At 35.1% G+C, this 23,401-nt stretch overlaps 1 protein-coding gene across 1 annotated transcript in view; it reads left to right on the top strand.

The window, feature by feature from the left end:
• Cow (Proteoglycan Cow) overlaps positions 1-23,401 on the top strand; it is a gene marked incomplete at its 3' end in the record, with an annotated part of 65,329 nt that overhangs the window by 7,264 nt on the left and 34,664 nt on the right. Inside the window, exons 3-5 of the mRNA XM_017622223.1 lie at positions 7,380-7,452; positions 14,438-14,540; positions 17,248-17,466. Of these exons, the coding sequence (XP_017477712.1) occupies positions 7,380-7,452; positions 14,438-14,540; positions 17,248-17,466 (395 nt within the window). The remainder of the gene's footprint in view (positions 1-7,379; positions 7,453-14,437; positions 14,541-17,247; positions 17,467-23,401) is intronic.

Raw genomic sequence — 23,401 nt, 5'->3', positions numbered from 1 at the left:
GACCTGTGACTTTTGGCTATCACTTCTTATGGAAACGAGTATGAAGTCTGATACACAATTTACAAAAGACACTGACCCTTCGGTTGGACGGTGCCTTTATTTATAGATTTCAATAGATGGATTTAAATTTTTAATTTTGTAGTGTTTAGTAATTAAATTTATGACTATATCAGAAAACGCTTTCATGCTTGCTGCTCCGCAACAATGTACCAATTACTGAGCCTTGATGTTACCAGGGGATTTTTTTTTAAACGAGGCCGTGTCGTAGCAGAGCCTTCTTGAGTGAGAGCAGCTCCGCATCATGCCTTCGAAGGCAGTCGGATACTCCGATCACAGCCGGGTTGTCCAAAGTTTTCACCCAATTTTCTATATTAAATGCAATCTTTAAGTTAAGTTCACGTAATCGTTTGTGACTCCATGCCAGAGATTATTCCTTATAGCCGTTCGAGTAAGCTGAAGAACTGTGAATACTGATTTCTCTCTTTGAAACCGAGTTAGTTCACCGATATGCCGTCTTTCCGATTCCGTTCCGATCCCGTTCCGTTTTCCGATTGCCGTCTCTTCATCGCCTCTGCTATTGCCTCACTTGCTGTGGTCCATGTATTCCATGTGTCCAAGTATGTGGGCATGTAACTAGTTCATGCCAGCTAAATGGCGAAGTCTTCGTCTGGTGCTGTTAAATTCCCCACACTAAAAAAAAAAAACGTGGAGGACGTCTTCGATTGCGTCTCATCCGCAGAAGTCGCATAAGGAGTCGGATTCCTGCTGTCTATCCTGATACTCAGGTACATATTTAACTGCTGGTAGCGTAGTATTGTTGTGGTCCCTGATTTTTATTGTGACGGACTACACCTTATTTTTGCTGGATATGAGCAATGACTCTATTTTTTGCTCCGCGATCTGAAGTACTTTTTGCACAAGCAACCACTGAATGGACGCCATAGTTTCGTTTGTTGTTTCGAAGATTTCGTTAAGATGATAAGGAGTGACGACTAAAGCGATATCGTCCGCAAATCCGATTATTTTGGCTCCGTTGGGAATTTAAGGCGTAGGACACCGTCGTACATGACATTCCATAGTAATGGACCGAGCACGAAGCCTTGCGTCCAAAATTGCCTCGAACAAAAATGTATTTACATACATATGTAACATCATAGATAGCCCAGCTTAAACAATGTAGAAAAGTCAGAGAGTAACGAAGAGAAATATACTTTCAATGGCCGACAACATTTAGGGCACTGAATATAGACTTCATATATGTACATTAGGGCGAGCCAATTTGTGTGGGAGATTTTTTCGACTATGCGCGTTTAGCACAGAATGATTGTGCGTGTAATTCTAAGTAAATTTGCAGAAGAATCCATGGGTCTGAAATCAATTTGGAGTTTGCCAAATTGCGAAAATAGATTTCTTACCATTTTGCTTTAGTGTCGTAAATTTTGTATCAAAACATGCTATTAGGGTTTTTTTTTTGGGAATGCGAAATCTATTTCTGAACTTATCTTTTTCTTAAAACTTCCACCAGAGGGCACAACAGTGAACACTTTCACACTTTCTTCGAAACCTATTTTCGCAATTTAGTAAACTCCAAATTGATTTTAGACCAGCGATGGGCAGAGAGAGCTTTTACTCTGAACGCGACTATACAAAATATATAAAAAGCAGCCCATCACCGTTTTACACCCATGGTTCCTTCGGAAAATTTGGCTAGAATTACACGTAGGATCCTCCTTTTCTGTACGCTTATAGTCACCCTAGTGTACATATTTTCATACATATAAGGTCATCTGTGTGCCCGTGCAGGCGGTGAAGCTTTACTAATGCAGCTGTCAATGCATGTTGCATGCCAGAACAACCACAATTATAGGCATTTTGCAGGCACTTGCGAGCACACCCTACCCTGCAGTTACGTATGCATGTGTGTATATTTGCGGTACTCTGGCAAAACTTCGTATCTCAAAACACACCCACACAGCACTCTATAACATAAAACTCTCTACCAATAACAGAAAATAATTTTTAATCACTTTTTTTTACTGAATATTTAAGATTAAGTGCTTTTTAGATAATTAAGAATAATATACAATAAATCGTAGTATCTTAAGTTGGGCGGATTTTGGGCACGCCAGCGATTGACGCTCAATTTTATTTAAAGTTAAAAAAAAAACAAAAACCTATCGATCTACCCCTGCAGCTTTTAAGGCCTACATAAATATATTTTGTCCTTCGCATTTACCACTTTCCCTCCCTTTGGGGCTCGTGCAGGATCAGCAGTCAGATTTGCACCACAAAAATTTTAGCAGTAATGGAAAATTTAAGGGAGCAGTCTTCTCAAAAATCACATTTTACATTCGCTAGTTGTCGGCAACCGCAGGGTCGGTCGGTCACTGGCTCCTCATTGCTATGTCTGTCTGCATGCATTGCAATCGCATCAAATGCGCAATGTTACTAATAGTTGTTGCCTAAATTAAGGCGCACTATGTACCACATGCGCCAATGAGAACATCCGTAGCCACATCCGTGGCCACATCCGCAGCAAGCAAGCAATTTAGCGTTGACTTTACAGCTTTACAGATCACGTAAAATACTGCAGGTGGACACTTGTGGGTTCGAGCATAAGTAGTATATATATACATACATACATATTTATATACATATGTACATACATATTTGCAGATAGTAATACGAGTAGCATTGCATCGAAATGAATTTTCAAGTGTAATTGCGTGGGCGGTTGAGTCGAGTGCGCAATTACCTTCAGTGAAGATGTGAAATTGCTGTCAGCAGCGCAGTGTTGAAAGGTAATGCCTTATAGTGCAGATGGGGTTGGCAATGGTAAAGTTAAGTGGTTGGGTAATTTTGTTGAATTGTCACATGGTTGACTACGTCGGACAGGTCGTTTTTGTTAAACTTGATGCTTGAGTTGATGATGGCCCATGTGGTTACGGATGCCTGCTTCAATTTCAAAGGCGAAAAAAAAAATCTTTTCAGGGTTCAGGTGAATTAAACAACTACATAAACATCCACATAGTAATCTGCACTTAAATGCTTATTGAAACATGCCAAGACAGCTCTTCATGGTGTGGTGTTACATATAGAAAAGGCTCTACATTAACAATGTCTCTACAAAGGCTTTCTTAGAGGGTCTTGATTCAATCGGCATTTGCCATTCACTCACCGCGGCAGGCGAACAGAGGCACCACAAAAAGTGGCGTTCTCTCTCCATTGATGTGAACATTTTTCTCGTAATAAGATTCTACACGATTTGAGGGGTAGGACAGGTCGTTGGGAATGGAGGGTGGGATTGGAGGTGAACCTAGATAAGAGGGACTTTAAAAAAGTAAAAGATTCCGACCTGTCCTCAATCTACATAAACTGGGAAATATTACACTACTCCTAAAACATCTACGAAATATGTATATTGGAGTCATTATGAACAGTAAGCTGACGTGGAGGTTGAATGTGAAAGAAGCGGGAAATCTCTCGATAAGACATAGAGCTTATCCGCCCGCCGCACTCAATGAAGTTATGTGTTTTTGTTTTTTTTTTTTGTTTGGTGGACGGCATTACAAAGGAAGAGTATGTCAAGTACCTTAAAGGTGTACAGAGAGTTTAAGGTCTATGTATTATAGGAGCACTTTAAATCTGTATCGAGTAAGATTAGTTGCAAAAAACTTAGAAGAAAAGTCGGCGCTAGAATTTAAAGTTCCGGACACTTACTATTGAAATATTTTTCTGGCCGAAATTTACGCCCGAATCAATTAGTCTCTGCTAACTCTGACACCCAGGCGGTCATTAAAGCATTTGCAGCTGTGATGATAGACTCACTTTGTTTGCGACAATGCGCAGATCGAGCAGATGAACTTTGTGTCAGTAAATAGGTCACTTATATTCGGGGTGCCAGAACACAAGGTAATAGGGTGAGACGAATGAGCAGATGTGTTGGCTAAATCAGGAGTATTATTAGCACCGGGCGACATGGAACAAATGTGCCATTATCTCAACTATTTAAGAACAGAACTAGATTTGGTAACAGCATAAAATAGGAAAAGGGAACAGCAATAAACAGGTCCCGGCTCAACTACCCTAGACCAGAGAATTGGCAATTTGTTAAAGTTCGCAAAAAAAAAATCGTCTAAAATCATGCATCCATATCCTTGGCAACACAAGGGACCAGCGACTTTTACATTTCGGAAGTTGGTTCAGTTTGGTATCGAACAATAAAAATACTAAAATAAATTAAATTCATATATTAGTCATGTAGACCATATTCAATCAGTAAAAGTACCGCCGGTACTTCCGGATTTTGGAAAACTCAGGAAATTCGGCTACAATAGACACTTCAGCGACAATCAAGACACATCCATAGGTAACGACTATTGCATGCTCGTTATTTCTTTTTAAAAGAAATGCAAAATTGTAATAACAGCAACTGTGCGCAAGCATAACAGATCTCACCGTTTGCCCAATGCCTTAAACGCTTATACGAGTTATGTGTAACTTGAAGATAGAGTCGATTAAGGAATTTTCTCAGCTGAATTGAGGCTAAAAACATATTTTCAGTTTTACGCCCACTGTAGTGCATATCAAGCGAAAGTGTTGGCCATGCAGAAGGCATCACAGATACTCGCTCAAAGAGCTTCAGAGAGGAGAGGAGTGTTCATGCAGCAAAGGTTTTGCGTAGAAGCCCTAAAAGTCTGTAATAAATGGCCAAGCATTATACATACATATGTACATAGAATTCAATTTATATCGGTGCTTGAAGACTCTAAATAATTTTCCTGCCCCGTCGGACCAATTAACCAACACCAAAAACCTTTTATGGCATTGACAGACTTTAAGCCATAGAAAAGTACGCGTGATAGGCAAACTATTATTTCAAGGCTTTGCAGAGATTTAATAGGTTCATCGGGTGTAAAATGCAGGGCTGCAATTCAGTTTGAACCGAACTGCATTTTTTTTGGTTGATGGCAACTCTGCGAGTTGTAATTTCGCCCATATAACGAATGATTGAAATGTTCTTATATGGTAGAAAATGCTTAACAACGCCAGCAAACAAAAAAATTTAAAATTTATGCGAATTTTAAGATAATTCAAACATTACAAACAATACATTAAAATTGTACGACTGCATATTCGGGCTTTTTAGTTCTCATTTAAAAATTTGATACTTTGATGCAATTTTTTTGCATATCGCTACCTAAAGATGAAAATGTGTAAAGTCCACTTTTTTCGAAATTTAGTGTGCGAAGCAGAATGACAGATTATGCGAAATCACCTCGAGTTTTCGTCTCTCCAAACCAATTTCAAAAAACGGACTTGGCACCTTTTTACCTATAGGTAACGATATCATATGTTTAACCATTTCAAATATTGACCACACACCTACTTTAATTTTATTAAATATTGCGCAGTATATCCCACCCAGCAAAGAAACGTACGTTTTGCCGACCGCCGCGATAGTGCGACTGTGGTAGATATCCGAATATTCGGATAACAAAATTAACGGATATGAACCGCATATCCGGACAGCACAACTAACGGATATTAACCGTATTTGAGCTTGGTGTAAAATGCGGAGGTGTAAAATGCGGATATCCGGTTCATATCCAGATAACAAAATAGAACGGATATTAACCGGATATCCGGATTTTATAAATATACACGAATATCCGAACGGATATCGGATATGATATAATAGGGTAAAATTTCATTCTACCGAGCTCAAATATTCTTCACATAAAAAATATCAAAAGATCTAAAACCCCAGAACTAAAGCCAATTCAGTCCTTTGAAAATTTTCGAGGTTCCAGTAGTAATAATATTAATGTATGTAAATAACTAGCATAAGAAACATGTGTGTGTATGTAAAAATCTATGGTGTAAATGTTTTATAAATTTTGACCTACCGATCCTATATAGGCTCATTCAATATTTGTTGCTCTTCGTTACATTGATTGTTGTATTGCAGAGCCATTTTTTGGTTTTAATTTAATTACCAATTAAGATTTGATTATATCAAATTTATCTGCATGATAGCATAATAATTTTGCGGCTCACATATTATTTAATATTACTCGTATACATACACACACACCTACGTATGTATGTAGGTATACACATATTGACATTAGCAAATTGGTGTACATAGATTCGGAGAAATTAATTGAATTCGAAGTTTACCAAGAACCACAATTATTTGAAATTGTTATGAAATTTAATTGGTAAAAATATGATGAACTAATTAGTACCTCCCTATTCGTGTGGTTGAGTAATCAATTAATAATGGCAAATCGTTTTGAAGATTGTCGCATTATAAAAAATCAATTAAATGCTTAAATTGTTGCAGTAGGATTGGCTAATAAAGAACGTGAAACAAATTTTTATTAAATCAATGCGCGATAATGTGTACGGACTTACAAAGCTCCGGTATTAATGAAGATTATAATTAAACATACTTCGAAAATTTAGAGAATTTTTCTTAGAATAAATTCTTGTTAATACGGCTATTATGAGCGGCAATGATTTTTATTTTTTAAGTCTTTGAAGTTTTTTTAAAAAGCTCAAAGCTTCTTAATAGACAGGGGAAACTGGCATTGAATGTTTGAAGCCACTGTGAAGGCGGAATGAAAATACAAATAGAAAGACACAAGGACAAAAACAAAGACTGAATAAAAAAGATGGACAGGGAAATAACAAAGACACAGACATTCCCACTCCTAGACAAAGCTAAGGAAAAACATAACGATGGAAATAAAGATGAAGTTGAATATGAAAATGACGATGAAGTTAAGGATAAAGATAGCGCTGGCAGTGAAGATGAAGATGAATTTGAAGATTAAGATGAAGATGAAAATGAAGAACAAGATGAAGATAAAGATGAAGGTGTTGAAGAAGATGAAGATGAATATTAAGATGAAGTTGAGGATGAAGATTAAAATAAAGATGAAAATGACGATGAAGATAAAGATAAACTTGCGGGTGAAGATGAAATTGAAGATGAAGATGACCTCAAAAGAGCAGAACCTATTTTCTAACGCGTTAATTCTATGGGAATACCTCTTAGAATTATGGTGGAGAGGGAAGTTTCATAGTATTTCTTACCATTTTTAGCATCATTTCAATATCTATAATAACTCAACTGCCATTGAGAATGTAATCAAGTTTTTCGCCATATTTAATCTAAGATCAAGGTACCACTAAAATTTATCGACGTTTTACATTTTCAACCATATTTTTATCATTAAGGTTTTTCTTTGCTCGCGTGCGTTAAATCACTCGAGTACACATGTGTAATTGAAATTTTATCATTACGTACATATGTATGTATGCACTTTACATACGTTTTAATTTTCCTCCTTTTTGCCTGTTTCTTACAGATAAATAAAAACTCGCAAGTACAATCGAAGAGCATCAACGGCGAACGCAAGCGCTGGATCCACGATCCCACAAGTGAGTATACATACATACATATGTATGTACCAAACGTATATGTATTTATATAATTTTTAAGTCATAAAAATGTGCGCATGTGTATAAAAAGGTTATATAAATCTGTATGTTTACTACCCTGCAGCAAAATTTAAAAACATTTTGGCAAAGCATTAGTTCCACACTACAAATTTCAGAACCGCCTAGAAACTATTGCAAGACGGATGCAAAAGGAGTAGGTTGAAAATTGCGTTTTGGTAGTGCATCCTCAAACATTGTTGTTGGTAAATTTAAATTGTTGCACAGTGCTTAGAAATTTAAGAAATAAGTAATTAGATGAAAACGAAATGAAATTAAATATGAGCCGGAGGAGGGTCTTTAAATAGCAAACACGGCCCTTTACTGAAGAATTTGTTGCACTTATGTAATGCTGCCAATTAAAGTAAAAGCAAACTAAAAGGGCGGGACTCGGGCTATTATTTTAAGCTGTGCTTCAATTTTGTGTGAAATGTCAGTTAGGCTACGCGGGCTGTCAAGGTCGCATATCGATGGCTGAGTGGAAGTTCAACCTATCGAAACGCCCCATCTTAGAAAATTTTTCAACAACGCTCTATTTTAGAATTTGATTGAAAAACGCCGTATCTAAGAATTTGGATAAAAATTGCCCTATCTCAACTGCCGATTCCTAAACGCCCTATCTCAGCACATTTTTAATGTATTTTCATTTGGGATAAAATTTGTATAAACTTGTGAAGTAGGGCGTTCTTAAATCAAATTCTGAAGTAGGGTGTTCTAGAAAAGTTTTCTAAGATTGGTCGTTTTCGAACTGGTTGGCGAGATAGGTCCATCTTCCACTCAGCCATCGGAATGTGTTTTTCTCATAGAAAAATTTTTATCCCAAATCTGTCCCAGAGGTATACAGTTCAGAACGAGCTCAAAAATTCTACAAAGGAGATCAACTGTGACCTGCTAGGACTTCGCTAACATAAAAATGACAATATAAATATTTGATTTGAGAGAAATGAAGAACCAGTATGGTCTCTGTTCAAGCTAGCTCGGCGCGAGTTCAGAATAAGTTAGCTTTGCTGCAGGGTGGCGAGTGTATGTGTTGTGTGCTCTTCGTGCATTCTTTGTTTTTGGCTGCAGTAATCATATATGTTTTTTATGCGCGCACAAACGCAGCCATAAAGCCAGCAGGTGACCGCGATTTATTGCACGCGCTTTTATTTCATTCCCAACATATTAAGTGTCGGAGAGGAAGATGAGCTTGAAAAATGCATCATCCTCTGTGCTGTGTGTGTGAGCGCGTATGTGATATGTACGTAAAAAGATATGGCGGATTAAAAAAATATTAAAGAGTGTTGTTTAAACGATGTTTACTTGAATATATTATTTTAATTAAATTAACGCGAGCAACGGAGTGAGATAGTACTATAGTGTAAATATTTCATGAGTTTTTAAATTTACTTTTTTTTTTAATTTCAATGCGAAGCAATGAAAGTTGGCATTTTTTTACTTTGCCTAAGTGTCTTTGTAGAAATTTGTGGAATTTGACATTAAAAACATATTTGGCAAGGAATATACTATCAAAATATTAAAATTAAATGATTTGCCTCAGTTCGGTTCTGCGTTAATTTTCATTCATTTAACGAAACAGGTAGTTAACGTGAAAGTTGCAAAACTAGGATTTGCTAGAAATTATTATTAATTTTTTTTTTTTCAAAAGCAACCTCTAACCTCTAAAGCGACTTTGGCCGAGTCTAAAAAAGCATGCCAGTCCTTTCTCTTCTATGCCAATTGACGCCAATTGCAAAATTCAAGTGAAGCCAAGTCCTGCTCCACCTGGTGTTTCCAATGCAGAGGATGCCTCCCTCTTCCTCTGTTAAAAGCATCGCGACCCGCGTTGAATACTCTCAGAACTGTAGCGTTTCTGTCCATTTGAGCGGCATTACCTGGCCAGCGTAGCCGCCGGATTTTAATTCGCTGCCCTATGTCCATATCGTTATAAAGCTCCTACAGCTCATAGTTAAATCGTCTGCGATATTTGCTATTGTCAAAATCTTACGTAAAATTTTCATCTCGATTACTCCAAGAGCCGCCTCATCGGATGTTGTCACNCCTCTTCCTCTGTTAAAAGCATCGCGACCCGCGTTGAATACTCTCAGAACTGTAGCGTTGCTGTCCATTTGAGCGGCATTACCTGGCCAGCGTAGCCGCCGGATTTTAATACGCTGCACTATGTCCATATCGTTATAAAGCTCCTACAGCTCATAGTTAAATTGTCTGCGATATTCGCTATTGCCAAAATCTTACGCAAAATTTTCATCTCGATTACTCCAAGAGCCGCCTCATCGGATGTTGTCACTGTTAGGTTTAGTTTAGAATCATATCGTCGTTTAAAGCACAGCGTATCAGCAAAATGCAAAACCACGTATCAAGGCAATGCAAAACCGCATATGTGAGGCTGCATAAATTATTTTCTAGAGAATGAAATCACTCTTATTTCAAAATGGTTCTCTTTTTTTATTATTATTTTACCTCCCTTTTATTAGCTCGGGATGTAACTATAGTTGCGTTCGATAACAAAATTAGCCAACACCAGCCAACAATCAAAATCAAGAGAGTAAGCGAAAATCCTCTCCCAAAGAGATGAAAAAGCAAACAGTAAACGAGCAGGAAATTAGCCATTACTTGCAAAAACCGGAAGAAGAAGAGACACCAGCTGACTTTGTTTATGTTTTATTTGTAAACAAACTGAAATTCATGTTGCCTCCATAGAAGAAAAAAGGAAAGTGAACGTTCAATGTTCGCCAGGAACATTTCTAGAAGTAAAAACTAGTTGGCGCTATCATAAAGTCAGCAGTCATAGCAGGCAGCCAAAAAGCATATAAATACCAAAACTCGGAAAATGCAATTTTGTTTGTTTACAAAAATTGCAACCATATGTTTTGTGATCATATGTTTTCGTGTTGGATAATTTTTGCTGACCAAAATTTTGCCAGTACAAAATGAACGCTTCTCTTGCATCAAATCAATCTCTCAATTTTTGTGTGTTGGATAATTTTTTGTCGTTATCGAACGCCATCCAGTAAAAATTTGGAAAAACTATTACAAATTTTTGACTTGTCGAACGCACCTAATGTAATATTAATGCGCCTAAAAGATGCAGCGATTTCTATTCTCAAGTTACATACCTAATGACAGTACGAATGGAAATTATAATGGCGAGGTTTTAGTTTTTTAAACTATAATTTTTATTTATAAAGCAATTGCCTTTCTGGCTAGTATATTTCAGGACGAATGGACAAGCATTGAGCCAAGAGCCTGTGTGAGCATATCCAATTTTTGGCGGCAAATGTCAGTTACGCGGTTTTGTACTTTAAACGACGATATATTCTCATGATTGGGAGACGGTGTAGTATAGTCTGCGGACCTAAAAATGCCATTTATATGAGTTTTTGGTGAAAAGGAAAAAATTATACGGATTCTAAATCAGCGACTTTCAACACCCCCCCCAAACACCAAGTCAATTTGGTTACTTCTCAGCTTTTGGCCAGCAAATAGTAGTCGCCAGACCATAGTGCACTGTAGGGACACGTAAACTTAATTTTGGATCGTATATNCAGTCATAGCAGGCAGCCAAAAAGCATATAAATACCAAAACTCGGAAAATGCAATTTTGTTTGTTTACAAAAATTGCAACCATATGTTTTGTGATCATATGTTTTCGTGTTGGATAATTTTTGCTGACCAAAATTTTTGCCAGTACAAAATGAACGCTTTTCTTGCATCAAATCAATCTCTCAATTTTTGTGTGTTGGATAATTTTTTGTCGTTATCGAACGCCATCCAGTAAAAATTTGGAAAAACTATTACAAATTTTTGACTTGTCGAACGCACCTTATGTAATATTAATGCGCCTAAAAGATGCAGCGATTTCTATTCTCAAGTTACATACCTAATGACAGTACGAATGGAAATTATAATGGCGAGGTTTTAGTTTTTTAAACTATAATTTTTATTTATAAAGCAATTGCCTTTCTGGCTAGTATATTTCAGGACGAATGGACAAGCATTGAGCCAAGAGCCTGTGTGAGCATATCCAATTTTTGGCGGCAAATGTCAGTTACGCGGTTTTGTACTTTAAACGACGATATATTCTCATGATTGGGAGACGGTGTAGTATAGTCTGCGGACCTAAAAATGCCATTTATATGAGTTTTTGGTGAAAAGGAAAAAATTATACAATTTAGTAGCCATATTGGGTTCCCCNGAGACGGTGTAGTATAGTCTGCGGACCTAAAAATGCCATTTATATGAGTTTTTGGTGAAAAGGAAAAAATTATACAATTTAGTAGCCATATTGGGTTCCCCCATTTTCAATTTCAAAAATCTTACATCGGATTCTAAATCAGCGACTTTCAACACCCCCCCCAAACACCAAGTCAATTTGGTTACTTCTCAGCTTTTGGCCAGCAAATAGTAGTCGCCAGACCATAGTGCACTGTAGGGACACGTAAACTTAATTTTGGATCGTATATAATGGAACTATGTGTGTATATACACTTTTTTTCCAAGATGGGATAATTTTCTCAAGATATCTTCATTTCAGGCTTGCATTCCAAATGGCAAAAAAATTTAAACTTTAACATGAGAAATTTTACTCATAAACCATTACCAATATGTATCAGGGATGTGGCGAATATTTGCATTCGCATTCGTTATGCGAATGATTCGCATCATTTTACATATTCGCATTCGACATTCGCATTCGCATCAAATGATACGAATGTTTTGCGAATTCGAATGTGTACATGGACAGAGAGTCCACTCTAACATTTTTCAAGTGGCTCTAACAGCCCGATTATGTGTACTTGTGATAAATAAAAAATTTATAATTTGTAAATTTTTTATTATTTATTATTTATCAAGAATTGTAATTCTAGCACAGAAATGTTTATGTCATTTCTAGCATCCGCATTCGCATTCGCATTCACAAATATGACGTTCGAAATATCCCTAGTATGCATGAATACGGCCATGTACGATATGGCATATGAGTAACATTAATTCCTGCTCCTATTTCATACTAAAAATTATTGCACATTTTCAATTGACTATTCACCATCGATTTTTATCGTTAGTAGCAAAAGAACAGGCCTTAATAAAAATCAGAAAAATTACTAAAGACTTTTGTTTTGATTTTTTCTTTGTTAGAGTTTAAATTTCTTTTATAAATATCTTGAGAAAATGACCTAATCTGGAAAAACGGTAAACATATCCATAATCTACGACGGTGTTTTTTGTATAATTTCGAAACTTGAGATTTTCGGTTCTCTTAGTTCTAAATCAATTAAACTCGCCTTAAGTTAAACAAAAAGAAACAAAATTCAGCGAGGTTTCAGGTACTTTTTCTAGGCGTGGAGGATAACGCTGCCGTGATTAGTCACTAGCCCGTCCTTTGAGCATTAGTGAATTAGTGAACATAATTAGTGAGCAACTTATTCAGTGATTTCCATCAGTTTATGATGTCTTTCTTCAGCTATTGAACTTATATTCCCAATGCACCAAGTGAGGTTTGAGATACTTTTTCTCGTCTTAAAGAGTTTTACAGGCTTAGAGGTCATATGCAGTTATTTCAATTGGCTGACATATATTTTTATGATGGCCGACAAATATATATATTTCAGTGTTTGGTCCAGTTGACTTTGTGGAGTCAAGCATATTTTTGTTTGGTTGTCAATTAGTAGTGGAAAGCAAGCACCTCAACCCAAGCTAGACCCAAACATTTTGTTTTTCTAAAGTTCGTACTAAAATATTTGGGTCGCGATGAACATAAATCGATTAATCATTCCCGATCTACGTTACTATAAACGCAGATTGAATTAATGCAATCCTGGCTATACTATTTTTTCAAGTGCATTTAGCTTTCATTTCGATGCTGATAGTTGCAGGGTGTGCCACCATTTGACTAACGCCATCAGATATTGTACATATCTAACGAATTTGTTTGTCCCCAATATCAACTGAAATACATACAGTGCCGAACGGAGGTATTGGCACAGCGAATTTTTCGCAATATATGCAAAGTTTTTTATTCTACTTTATTTTCGATAATTTTTTATAAAAATTTTGTTCATTCTACACCAGAAAACATAATAATAAAATCTCTAAACTTTGTGCAAAACTCAGGAAAATTCATTAAATTTGCACACTAATTTGCAACTTTTTATTCAGATTTTTTAGAAAAATTCTATGTATGCAGTTTTATAGCGCATTCAAATTTAGTACAAAGTGCAAGTTTGAAGTCGCTAGAAAATCGCATTGATTTTTGTTTCGGCACTGTATGTACATACATATATGCACATGTACACACATTTGCAATTTCATTTTCCGTACAATAAAGTTCAAAACCATTCGCACAATAATGGCACTACAGCATTTTTTACTGGTTGGCGTTGGCCTGCAGGGCAAAATCGTGGAGAAATTGTTGTGTGTACCTGTTGTTGCGTTTACTGTTTCATCAATGACTTTGTGTAAATATGTATATATTTCCATATGTATCTATGAAATTGTGTGCAGTCGAGAGGCTGCCTATTGTGTAAAACTAAGTACATACATACATACGTACGGTACATAAAAAAAAAGAGCGCACCGTTAAAGGCGCTTTGCAGCGTTGAAAAAAGGATTAATTTGTTTGCGATAAAAAATTAAATTACTAAAGTTATTTGTAGTGAGTCACGTAAAAGGTAAGTTAAAAATTTGCAATTGTCGAAAAGAGAAGACAGACTGCAATAAAAAATGCTCGTTTCGTTGATTAAACTCCATTTGGATGCAACTTACTTTGTATGTATGAATGTATTTGCATGTACGAGAATGTGTAGGCGTATGGCGTATTTAGCCTAAGTGTGCTTAAATGTAATTAAAACATAATTGCTTAATCCCTGAGACTATTATTTACTTATTAATTACTTTTTCTGTTACCATAACTCTTATTTACCGCCAGGTGACCTTTGTCGGCCGTTAAATTGCAAAAAACGTGAAATTTGCCTGTTGGAGGATGAGTACAGCGCAGTGTGCGTTTCGAAGCGTGACTTACACAAGAATCGGTGAGTTTATTTAGTACAAAAATTAAGTAAAAATAAATACACAAAATTACAAAGAACAAATACAGAAGGTGTAACGGTAAAATCGCATTTACTTACATGGATATACATGCGTAATTTATGCGGTTATTTTTTTTTGTATTCAGTTTACTAGCCAGGTGTGTACAACCACAAATTTATTCTTATTTTTAATTTATTGAAAAATTCTATAAACCATCGGGTTTTTAACCGATTTTTCTTTCTAAACTATCGTTGAAAAAATGCTTTCCTTTTAGTTTTTGTATGTGAAAAATGACTTCTTCCATACCAAGCATTATTTCTTTATTTTTTTTTAATAAAAACAAAAACATTGAAGCTAAGCATTCGGTATTTATTATTTTGAGCAAGAAATATCGATAAGTTTTTCTCAATACGCGAAGAGATTATTTGTCCAGGACATAAGGTCTGCACTGTTCGCTCGATTGTCAATAACGGGATGTCAAATAAAAGCGTTATTTTTTCGAAAAGAGTTGCCACTTTTTGAACAATTAAATTCCAATCATTTAATACTCAGTGCCATCATAACCGCACCGTTCAGTCGATTGTCCAAACTGAGGTGTCAAATTAAAAGGTGTCAATAATAAGGTTTTACTTTTTTGGAAAGAGTTGCCACCTTTAAAAAAATTCAAATAAAAAAAAATCTATTATTACAAAATAGGTATCAATCGGAACTTGCTCTAAAAAGTTTTATTTCTTATCTTGACCATAGGAGATTGCCACATGTTTAAAAAATCAAATTCATTTTAAATTAAGGGGGTTAGGTAAGAGAAATATGTATCACCATATGGGTGCCAATCGAAAGGGGTTTCAGAGGGAGTCGGATAAGACCTTTTCCTGAGCCTGTCTTTAGACGAGAATGAAGAAAACATATAATGGATTTAGACTGAGTTCAGTAAGCTGCTAAAACGAAAACCAAAAAAAAAAACAGTGACGTTCGATTTTATTTTTATTTTTTTAGCAATTTTCTGCAGTGGAAAAATATTTGGAATTACTAGGTTCTGACACATAAGTAAACTAGGTGAAAACCCGATTTATTCGATTGTAAAAAAAGTGGTTTACTCAATATTCGAAAAATCAAAATTTCCAAAAAAAACAGCGTAGAAATAAAAAAAAAGTGATTGAAATCGGTTTGGAAAACCCGACTCAATCAACCTAATTGATGCATACATATGTATGTATGTAGATTAGCTTGCATTACTCCCCATACAAAAAAAAACATCGGTACTGTTTTTCTATTGGAATTATAAAATCTATTATATTTTAAGACGCCCCCCAAANAAACCCGACTCAATCAACCTAATTGATGCATACATATGTATGTATGTAGATTAGCTTGCATTACTCCCCATACAAAAAAAAACATCGGTACTGTTTTTCTATTGGAATTATAAAATCTATTATATTTTAAGACGCCCCCCAAAATATTTCGGAAAAATAATAAGATTTAAGCGAGGCTGGACCGATTTGAAAATACCTCCAAAAATGGAGATTTTTATGAATAACAATAGCTTCTTGAAGATAATATTTGAAAAAGTCCCCTCAAATGACAAAACGGTTTAAGTTTAAAAAATTTTTGAACGGAATCGTTACAATGAGATTTTTGATACTGTTTTTTACTTTTTTCAAAGATTGATTTACGAAAAACTTAAATAACTAAACCCAAACTCTTCCGATGTAGACTTGTGAGGTATTATTGGAAATATATTTTCCCACCCTTTTTATTTCTTTGCTAATAAACTCATTCAAAGGATGAAAGAGAAAGATAAAATGAAAGAACCTCAATCAAAGTTGACTTAAGATGTGTTGGTATTTGAAAAAAAAAACTGGGACGGGAATGAGTTTTTTGCACATAAATAAAAGTAGTTATTTAAGTTTTTCGTAAATCAATCTTTGAAAAAAGTAAAAAAACAGCAAAAAATCTCATTATTAGGATTCCGTTGAAAAGGTTTTTAAATATTTTTATGCAGATTTTTTAAGCTTAATCTCTGCTTTGTCTTCTGAGGGAACTTTTTACAAAAAGTTATTTAAGAAACTATTTTTATTCATAAAAAACTCCATTTTCGGAGGTATTTTCAAATTGGTCCAGTTCGCTTAAATCTTAATATTTTTCCGAAATATTTTGGTGGGACGTCTTAAAATACAATAAATTTTGTAGTCAAGGCGGAAAAACCGCCACTATTTTTGGTGATGCAGTCTAATGTGGATGTGTACATATGTATGTATATACACACACATATATTTATAAATTTATTTGTAAAGCCGTGCACACAACTCAATTAAATAAGATCTGCCTACTTTACCGCAAACACTCCGGCAAGCTATCCTTTTAATAACCCAATTGGCCACCTCACGACTATAAAATTAACTTGAACGCCCAACTTTTTACAACCCCTTGCCAAATCTATATTACACTTCAGTCACACACAAGCGGCTGCTCTTGCATAAAAAGTTTAATTACTCCTTTTTAACTCACCTTTATCCATCCTGAAGATGTCTAAAAGTCCCCTACACCATTAATCTCCCACACACTCTGCCAATACACCGCCCGCTGTTGGTGACCACTAGCCAACCATTCTATCCTCCTCTGGACGGCTCTAAGCTGTCCTGTACTGTTGTGATGTCGTTGCACTAATTATTTTTATCTGCTTTATCTTTCGTCACCGATCTGTAGTGATGAAATAATCACGAAAGCCAAGTACTTGGAAGAGGAGGCGGCTAAGCGACGCGCAAACAAGGACATCACCAACCACAACAATAACAACAATAACGACAATGACAATGATGATGAGGATGCAAAGAATTTTAGCTCCGATGAGGATTCCCGTGAGGACGATGTCTTTTATGAGAACAACAACACAGCCGGCGATAAGGACGACGACGAGGATGAAGAGTGAGTCCTATACACATGTATATGTACATCATATATGTATGTAATAGAAAGCATAGACGAATGAAATTAGTGGAAATTATCTATAAATGACTGGGTTGGCCGCCATAGGATTAAAAATAAGATTTTTCACATTTCATTAATTAACGTCAATTTTGAATGGTTGAATGGCTTAATCTTCGTTTGAGCTGGCCGCCTTAATGCACACTACAGCTGTGCGCTGAGAAAGTCAGAGAAGTGAAATGTGTGTGAATTGATGGCACGTGTCGGTCGCACATTTTTAGGTGGTTGGAGGCGACTCCCGCATTGTTCGTTAGTGTGAATGAGTTTATATGAGCATCATCGGCAGCAGTAAATACTAAATGTGTTTGAAAGTCTGGAAGGGTAAGTGATTTTGGTTTCGATAGCACACATGTACATATGTATGTATACATATATGTGCAAATGCATATGTGTGTGAGTGTATTAAAGAACGCTTGTAGCCTATTTTCAAGTGGAAATTAATGGTTTGCCTGCTTTTCAACTTTTTTGTTGTATGATCTCATGGCTGCGGTGGATGGCCTTAATAACAGCTTGACTCTGTGTGGTCTGCTATTCAGTTATTCTGTGAAAAAGGTTAAGAGACTTTAAAAACAGGTCACCTATGAAATAATGTTGTTAAGTTGCAAAAGATAGCTGTTTTATATACATATACACAAAAGTACAAATGAGATTAAGCGCCGCTATTGATTTTTGTGTGGCTTTTGGTTTGAACTTCTGCTTAATGAAAATAAACTACGGGTAGGTAATACATATCGCACATCCTCTTCTAAAGTGACACAACTCAAAAATCACATCTGAAAATCTAACTGCTTTTGTATAGTACAAATTCAGCGCAGTTAATATGAAAACATGTAAATCAGTAGTTTTCTAGTTAGAGAATATATTGGTGCATTAATTGGAAATAAAGCCTACGAATTGATTTAAGCAAAATAATCGATTAATTTGTTTAATGGATCCTCTCAAAATAAACCCGTTTTAAATATGTATTTGGATTGAGGAGTTATTTCCAATCCAATTTTTTGGACTTACTTAAAAAAAATTTAAGAAACTTTAGTTGAAATTTCTACGGTCTTTAATTAGATTTCTTAAAAAGTTTCTGGAGTATCCACTTTTGTAGCTCATTCAATTTTAGTATAATAAAGTGCTAAGACTTACCGTTGAACATACAGGACGATTTTTGTATATATAGAAAATGGGCGTATCCTTCAATAACAAAAAAATTAAATTAAATTACCAAAAATCAACCGTAGGTCATAGCTACTGAGTAAAAATTTGTGAAGTGGGCCACCATTTTTGCGAGGGTCGAGCTTTTTTTGTGCAATTATGTGTATATGCTTCACAACGATAAAAGAAAAATACAAGTTTCACAATTTTGCGAGATTCGAATTATTTCGGAAGTTATAGCTATTAAAATTTTTCGAATTTGTTTAGATTTTAATTGTTTTCTCGCGATAGGTATTAAACATATTTTAAATAGTTGAGAATGATGGTGTTTTCTTACCATTTTTTATTTTTTTTTTGGCCATAATTATTTTTTTTAAGTTATTAATTTTCTTTTTAATATTACTGACATTTCAATGGCTTTAAAATCACGCTTTGGGTTAATATTAATAAAAAAGAAAAAATTTGCTGCATTGCATCGAGACGAAAGTTATTCACGCTTTTCCCTTGTCGCCCATTTTTTTTTGTTTGTATATTTTGTATGTACCTTTGAGTTGATTGTCATTTCTGCTGCTATCCTCATAGCGAAAACCTCCGCTTGAAATGTGCTGCGCTGTTCAGGTAACCTTTCTGGCGTTCAGTTTCCGGCAGTATACTCCGGCACCACCTCCCGTTACCAATACAGAGCCATCCGTGAAAATGTTTAGGGATATACAGCTAGGTTTCATTCCTTGTCCCATGCCTCCTCTACAATCGTTTTGCGAAACCTTCGTTCCCAATTAATTCCTGCATAGGTGGAATTATGTATTCAGTGGCTAACAAAATTAGGACGTCGAACAAAACTCGATTAGCAGTGAAAACATTTCAGATTATTCTTTATAACAAAGCCGGAATTACTTCGCCAAATCATGATACAAACAAGAAGGTAGTTTCAATAAACAACTTTTTGATTAAAAATCAGATTTTTGACAATTGCTCATATATTTGGGATTATGTATGAAATAGTTGTATTAACATTTACCTTTTAAATTAAAATCTTATCTTAAAAATTTTTAAATTTTACATTAAATACATATGATAACCACTTCGCAAAGACTATTTTTAGATTAGTAAAATTTTAGTGAACATATCGCACACCTAAATCTAAAGTGCGATCAACTCAAAATAAAAAGAAAAAAATGTTGGGCGATTTTTTTGCATAAATCAATTCATAGGACTTACATCCAATGGAAATATTTTTTCATCATGATTAATACATTAACTAGAAAACTACCGTTATACACGAATAAAGGCGCGCTAGTGGTTTGTTGGCGAAAAAAAGACACATAAAAAAATATTTTACAGAAAACGCCGCTTAAGAAAAACTAGATTTATACCTGGCGAAGGACTGTCATTCAACATCATTCCCAAAACCTCTTTGGGGAATTTACATACTGTTCCACTCGCAAACATAGTTAACCGCGCCGTCAAATATTTTTTTAGCGCGTCTTCCTTCGTTGTCAATGTCATTTGATTATTTCACAACTTAGCTAGTCAGAGGGTCACATTCTGCGTTATTGTGAAGTGATAAAAATAACACTTTCACATCGCAATAAGTGCCTTTTCTTTAACCTTTCATTTCATTTCACGATAGCGCAGAACGGGAATTGAACCTCAGGACTATTACAGTTTTCTATAACGAAGATGCTGGTTTGTTATATACACATTTCGGTGTGAATTTAATATACATATATTTAGGTGCTTCACTATATGTCGTAAGTGTCGTATGTCGTAAAGTTTCGAACGGCTAAACAAATGTTTGGAAGACTTGAAACCACAACGAACTATTTTTTAACGGAATGAAATTTCAATATTACAATTCAATATTGGAGGGGGTGCGAAAGAGAAAAAACCGAACTTTAAGTCTAGTCACACTTCTCCTCTCTGACCCCCCGGGGGACCCATTTGAAAATTTCTTGGTAATTAAAAAAAAAATAGCATTTTGCTCGAAAATGTTACCTCGGGTTACGCCAGCCACAGGATTTTATCACAGAATACCTTTCCGCGTTGGAAAAATAACCCTAATCTGTTCAGCTCCGGCTACCATAGTATTTATTTTTACAAAAGAGTGCATGTTTCACACCGAATTTATTGATAAATTAGTTTTCGAAAATTTGAAATCTTTATTTTAAACTAAATTTTAAACCTTGGATTACAGGTGTATGTTAATAACTGAACCATACCCAACAAAAGACTGTTTCTTTGTTCAAATTTCGATTATAAGAAAAAAATGTTTTAAATAAACAAAAAATGAATAATAAAATTTTAAGGATTTTAGATATTGGATATGTTAGCACGAGAGTGTCACAAACTGCTTAATTGCCAGGTTGTTAATATGGCGACGAATAAGTCGCAATGGAACTAACTTATTTTTTGTATCATGCGCCAAATTGCTTAAAGGCCCAAAACAAAACAACGGCAAATAGAGATATTGAAATGAAAGGCGAAGTCGATTCAAAAGATGATCAGTTTGTTCTTTTTTTTGTTGATTTTCATTGAATAAAATTGATACTAAGAAACTACTGTTTTTTCAAATCTGTGTACGGGTGTTTCCTTTTTTGAATTTTTTTACTGCTGTTGTCCGAAAACACGATAGCTAGTAGGATTTGGTATACCTAAATAACTAGCTTATGTAGAATATCTCTGACATTTCAGATCCTCAGTTATAATAAAATATCCTAAATGCTCAATATTACTTCTACAGTTGCACCAAAGAAACTTGCTTTGACCTTGAAGGCACTTGACACGGTCAATACGAAAAAGGCACCAAACAAATGCCAACAACCCTAATACTACAATTCTAAAATATTTTATAGCTTTCACCGCTGCACCGGAATAGTGTTTTTCATTTCAGGAATGGAATGTAAGCAAGCATGTACGCTTTGTTGATTTTATTTTCATTTCACCAAAAACGCGTGCATCGGTTCACTTATTGTTTTGCAATATATACAGACGTATCCTTACGCTAGCGTGTGTAAATGTACGTACATATGTATGTACATATGTTTGTGCTTCCTTCGACATGCTCTCGAACCTTATCGTCTGACCTAAACCCAAATTGCGTCCAAACACGCGATTACACTGTTGACCTCCTGTTCTTTATTTTTTGTAGAGATCCCATGAGCCGTGGCTGAACATAGCAATAACAACAAAAACACAAAAGCAAAATGTTAAAAAAAAACTTATGCACGTTAAATTCGATCGGAAAATATGCACAAAAATTTTATGTTTTTTTTTTCATTTTCTACTCCACAGTTTTTCTTATTGCCATTTAAGCAATTTTATGGAGTAGAATTGTTTTAAGAGAGCGCTTTACGAAAAATTTATAGCTCATCACCACAGCAAGTTAATATGAATTTTGTTTTTTGTTTTTGTTGTTGTTTGCCTTACTACTTCTTTAACTGTATATTCCAATTGTGTTTTAGCAGTGAGTCCATCCTTCTCTGTATAGCCAAGTCGACAGTAAAGTGTGTTAAGGACACGCCGCAACGCTTGCACACTTAATTCTGCGAACGGAAGCCGAACGATTTTGAACTAACCAAATTATCCTTGAAATGAGTTTATGCATTGTTTCTGTTTTTTACATCATAGCAACACTGGTATAAAATGAATGTGAAAAAGTTTTATTTTCGCTATAATCGAGTAAGTGGTGCTCAAGCCTCGGTCGTGTGGTAATACATACATACACATACGCATGTATGTATGTACATATATGTTCACTTATAACCATATGTATGTACACACACACATAGGTACATATCTGGGTAAATGGCCATCAACAATAATTTAAGCTCGTATTTTATGGTAGTTATTAGGAAGAGTTAATTGAACAGCGAATTGACAATTAAAGATAAATTTAAGTGTCCGCATTATACCATTTTAATTTATTGTTTAAAAGTTGGCAAATTAAATAATCACCCATTGCAGTTTCACGTCAATTGAAGTACGATACTAATTTATAAAAAAAAATATTTGCAAATATTAGTCTGGACCCATTTGTATAGGGAAAAAATAAAAATTAATTGGGCGAATTGTAAAAGTAGTATTTTTAGTCTTACATATCAAAAAGTAAGATTTTGCCATACGAAATTTCATTACGTTGATTTCTTTCCAACGTTATTGATTCATAATTCGAAAATTTTGAAAAATCAATTTTGAATGCAAATTTGGAAGGAGTCCAAAAGCCGATCAAAATAACAGATATAACAATTTAAATGCCGTTAATATTGTTGGTGTTTGTTAAGTTCTCCGAACTACTGATATTATTATTTTACGTTCACACATTATTTTTCTTATAAAAATGCAAGTCGCCGAAATATTAAAAATATATGTATATAAAATTTAAAAAAAAAAAACAACAAGTAAAGAAATATAAGTTCGGCCAAACCGAACTCTATATACCCGGCGCAGGTATCAAATATCGTGGTTTCAACTTTCGCTAAACTACCTTTGTATGATAATCAGGATTGCTTTTCCCGATTTCAAACGTTTTCGATAATATGCTGAGCTGGATTTAATAATATAATTGAACCGAGTGTCTACAGCAGTCTTAATTATTGTTAAGAGATTGTTATAACTATTAACTTGGAGTAAATAGGCGTCCGCAATTATTGAAATATCAGAGTTTTTGTATTTCTGAAATTTACTGTTATACGGGAAGCGGGTGTAATTTTAGTCCGATTTGAATAATTTTTAA

This window comes from Rhagoletis zephyria, unplaced genomic scaffold (genome assembly GCF_001687245.7).
Source record: "Rhagoletis zephyria isolate East Lansing unplaced genomic scaffold, Rhagoletis_zephyria_1.1 Rzeph_scaffold_02733, whole genome shotgun sequence".
NCBI classification, from domain to species: domain Eukaryota; kingdom Metazoa; phylum Arthropoda; class Insecta; order Diptera; family Tephritidae; genus Rhagoletis; species Rhagoletis zephyria.
This window is presented reverse-complemented; position numbering and strand designations above follow the sequence as displayed.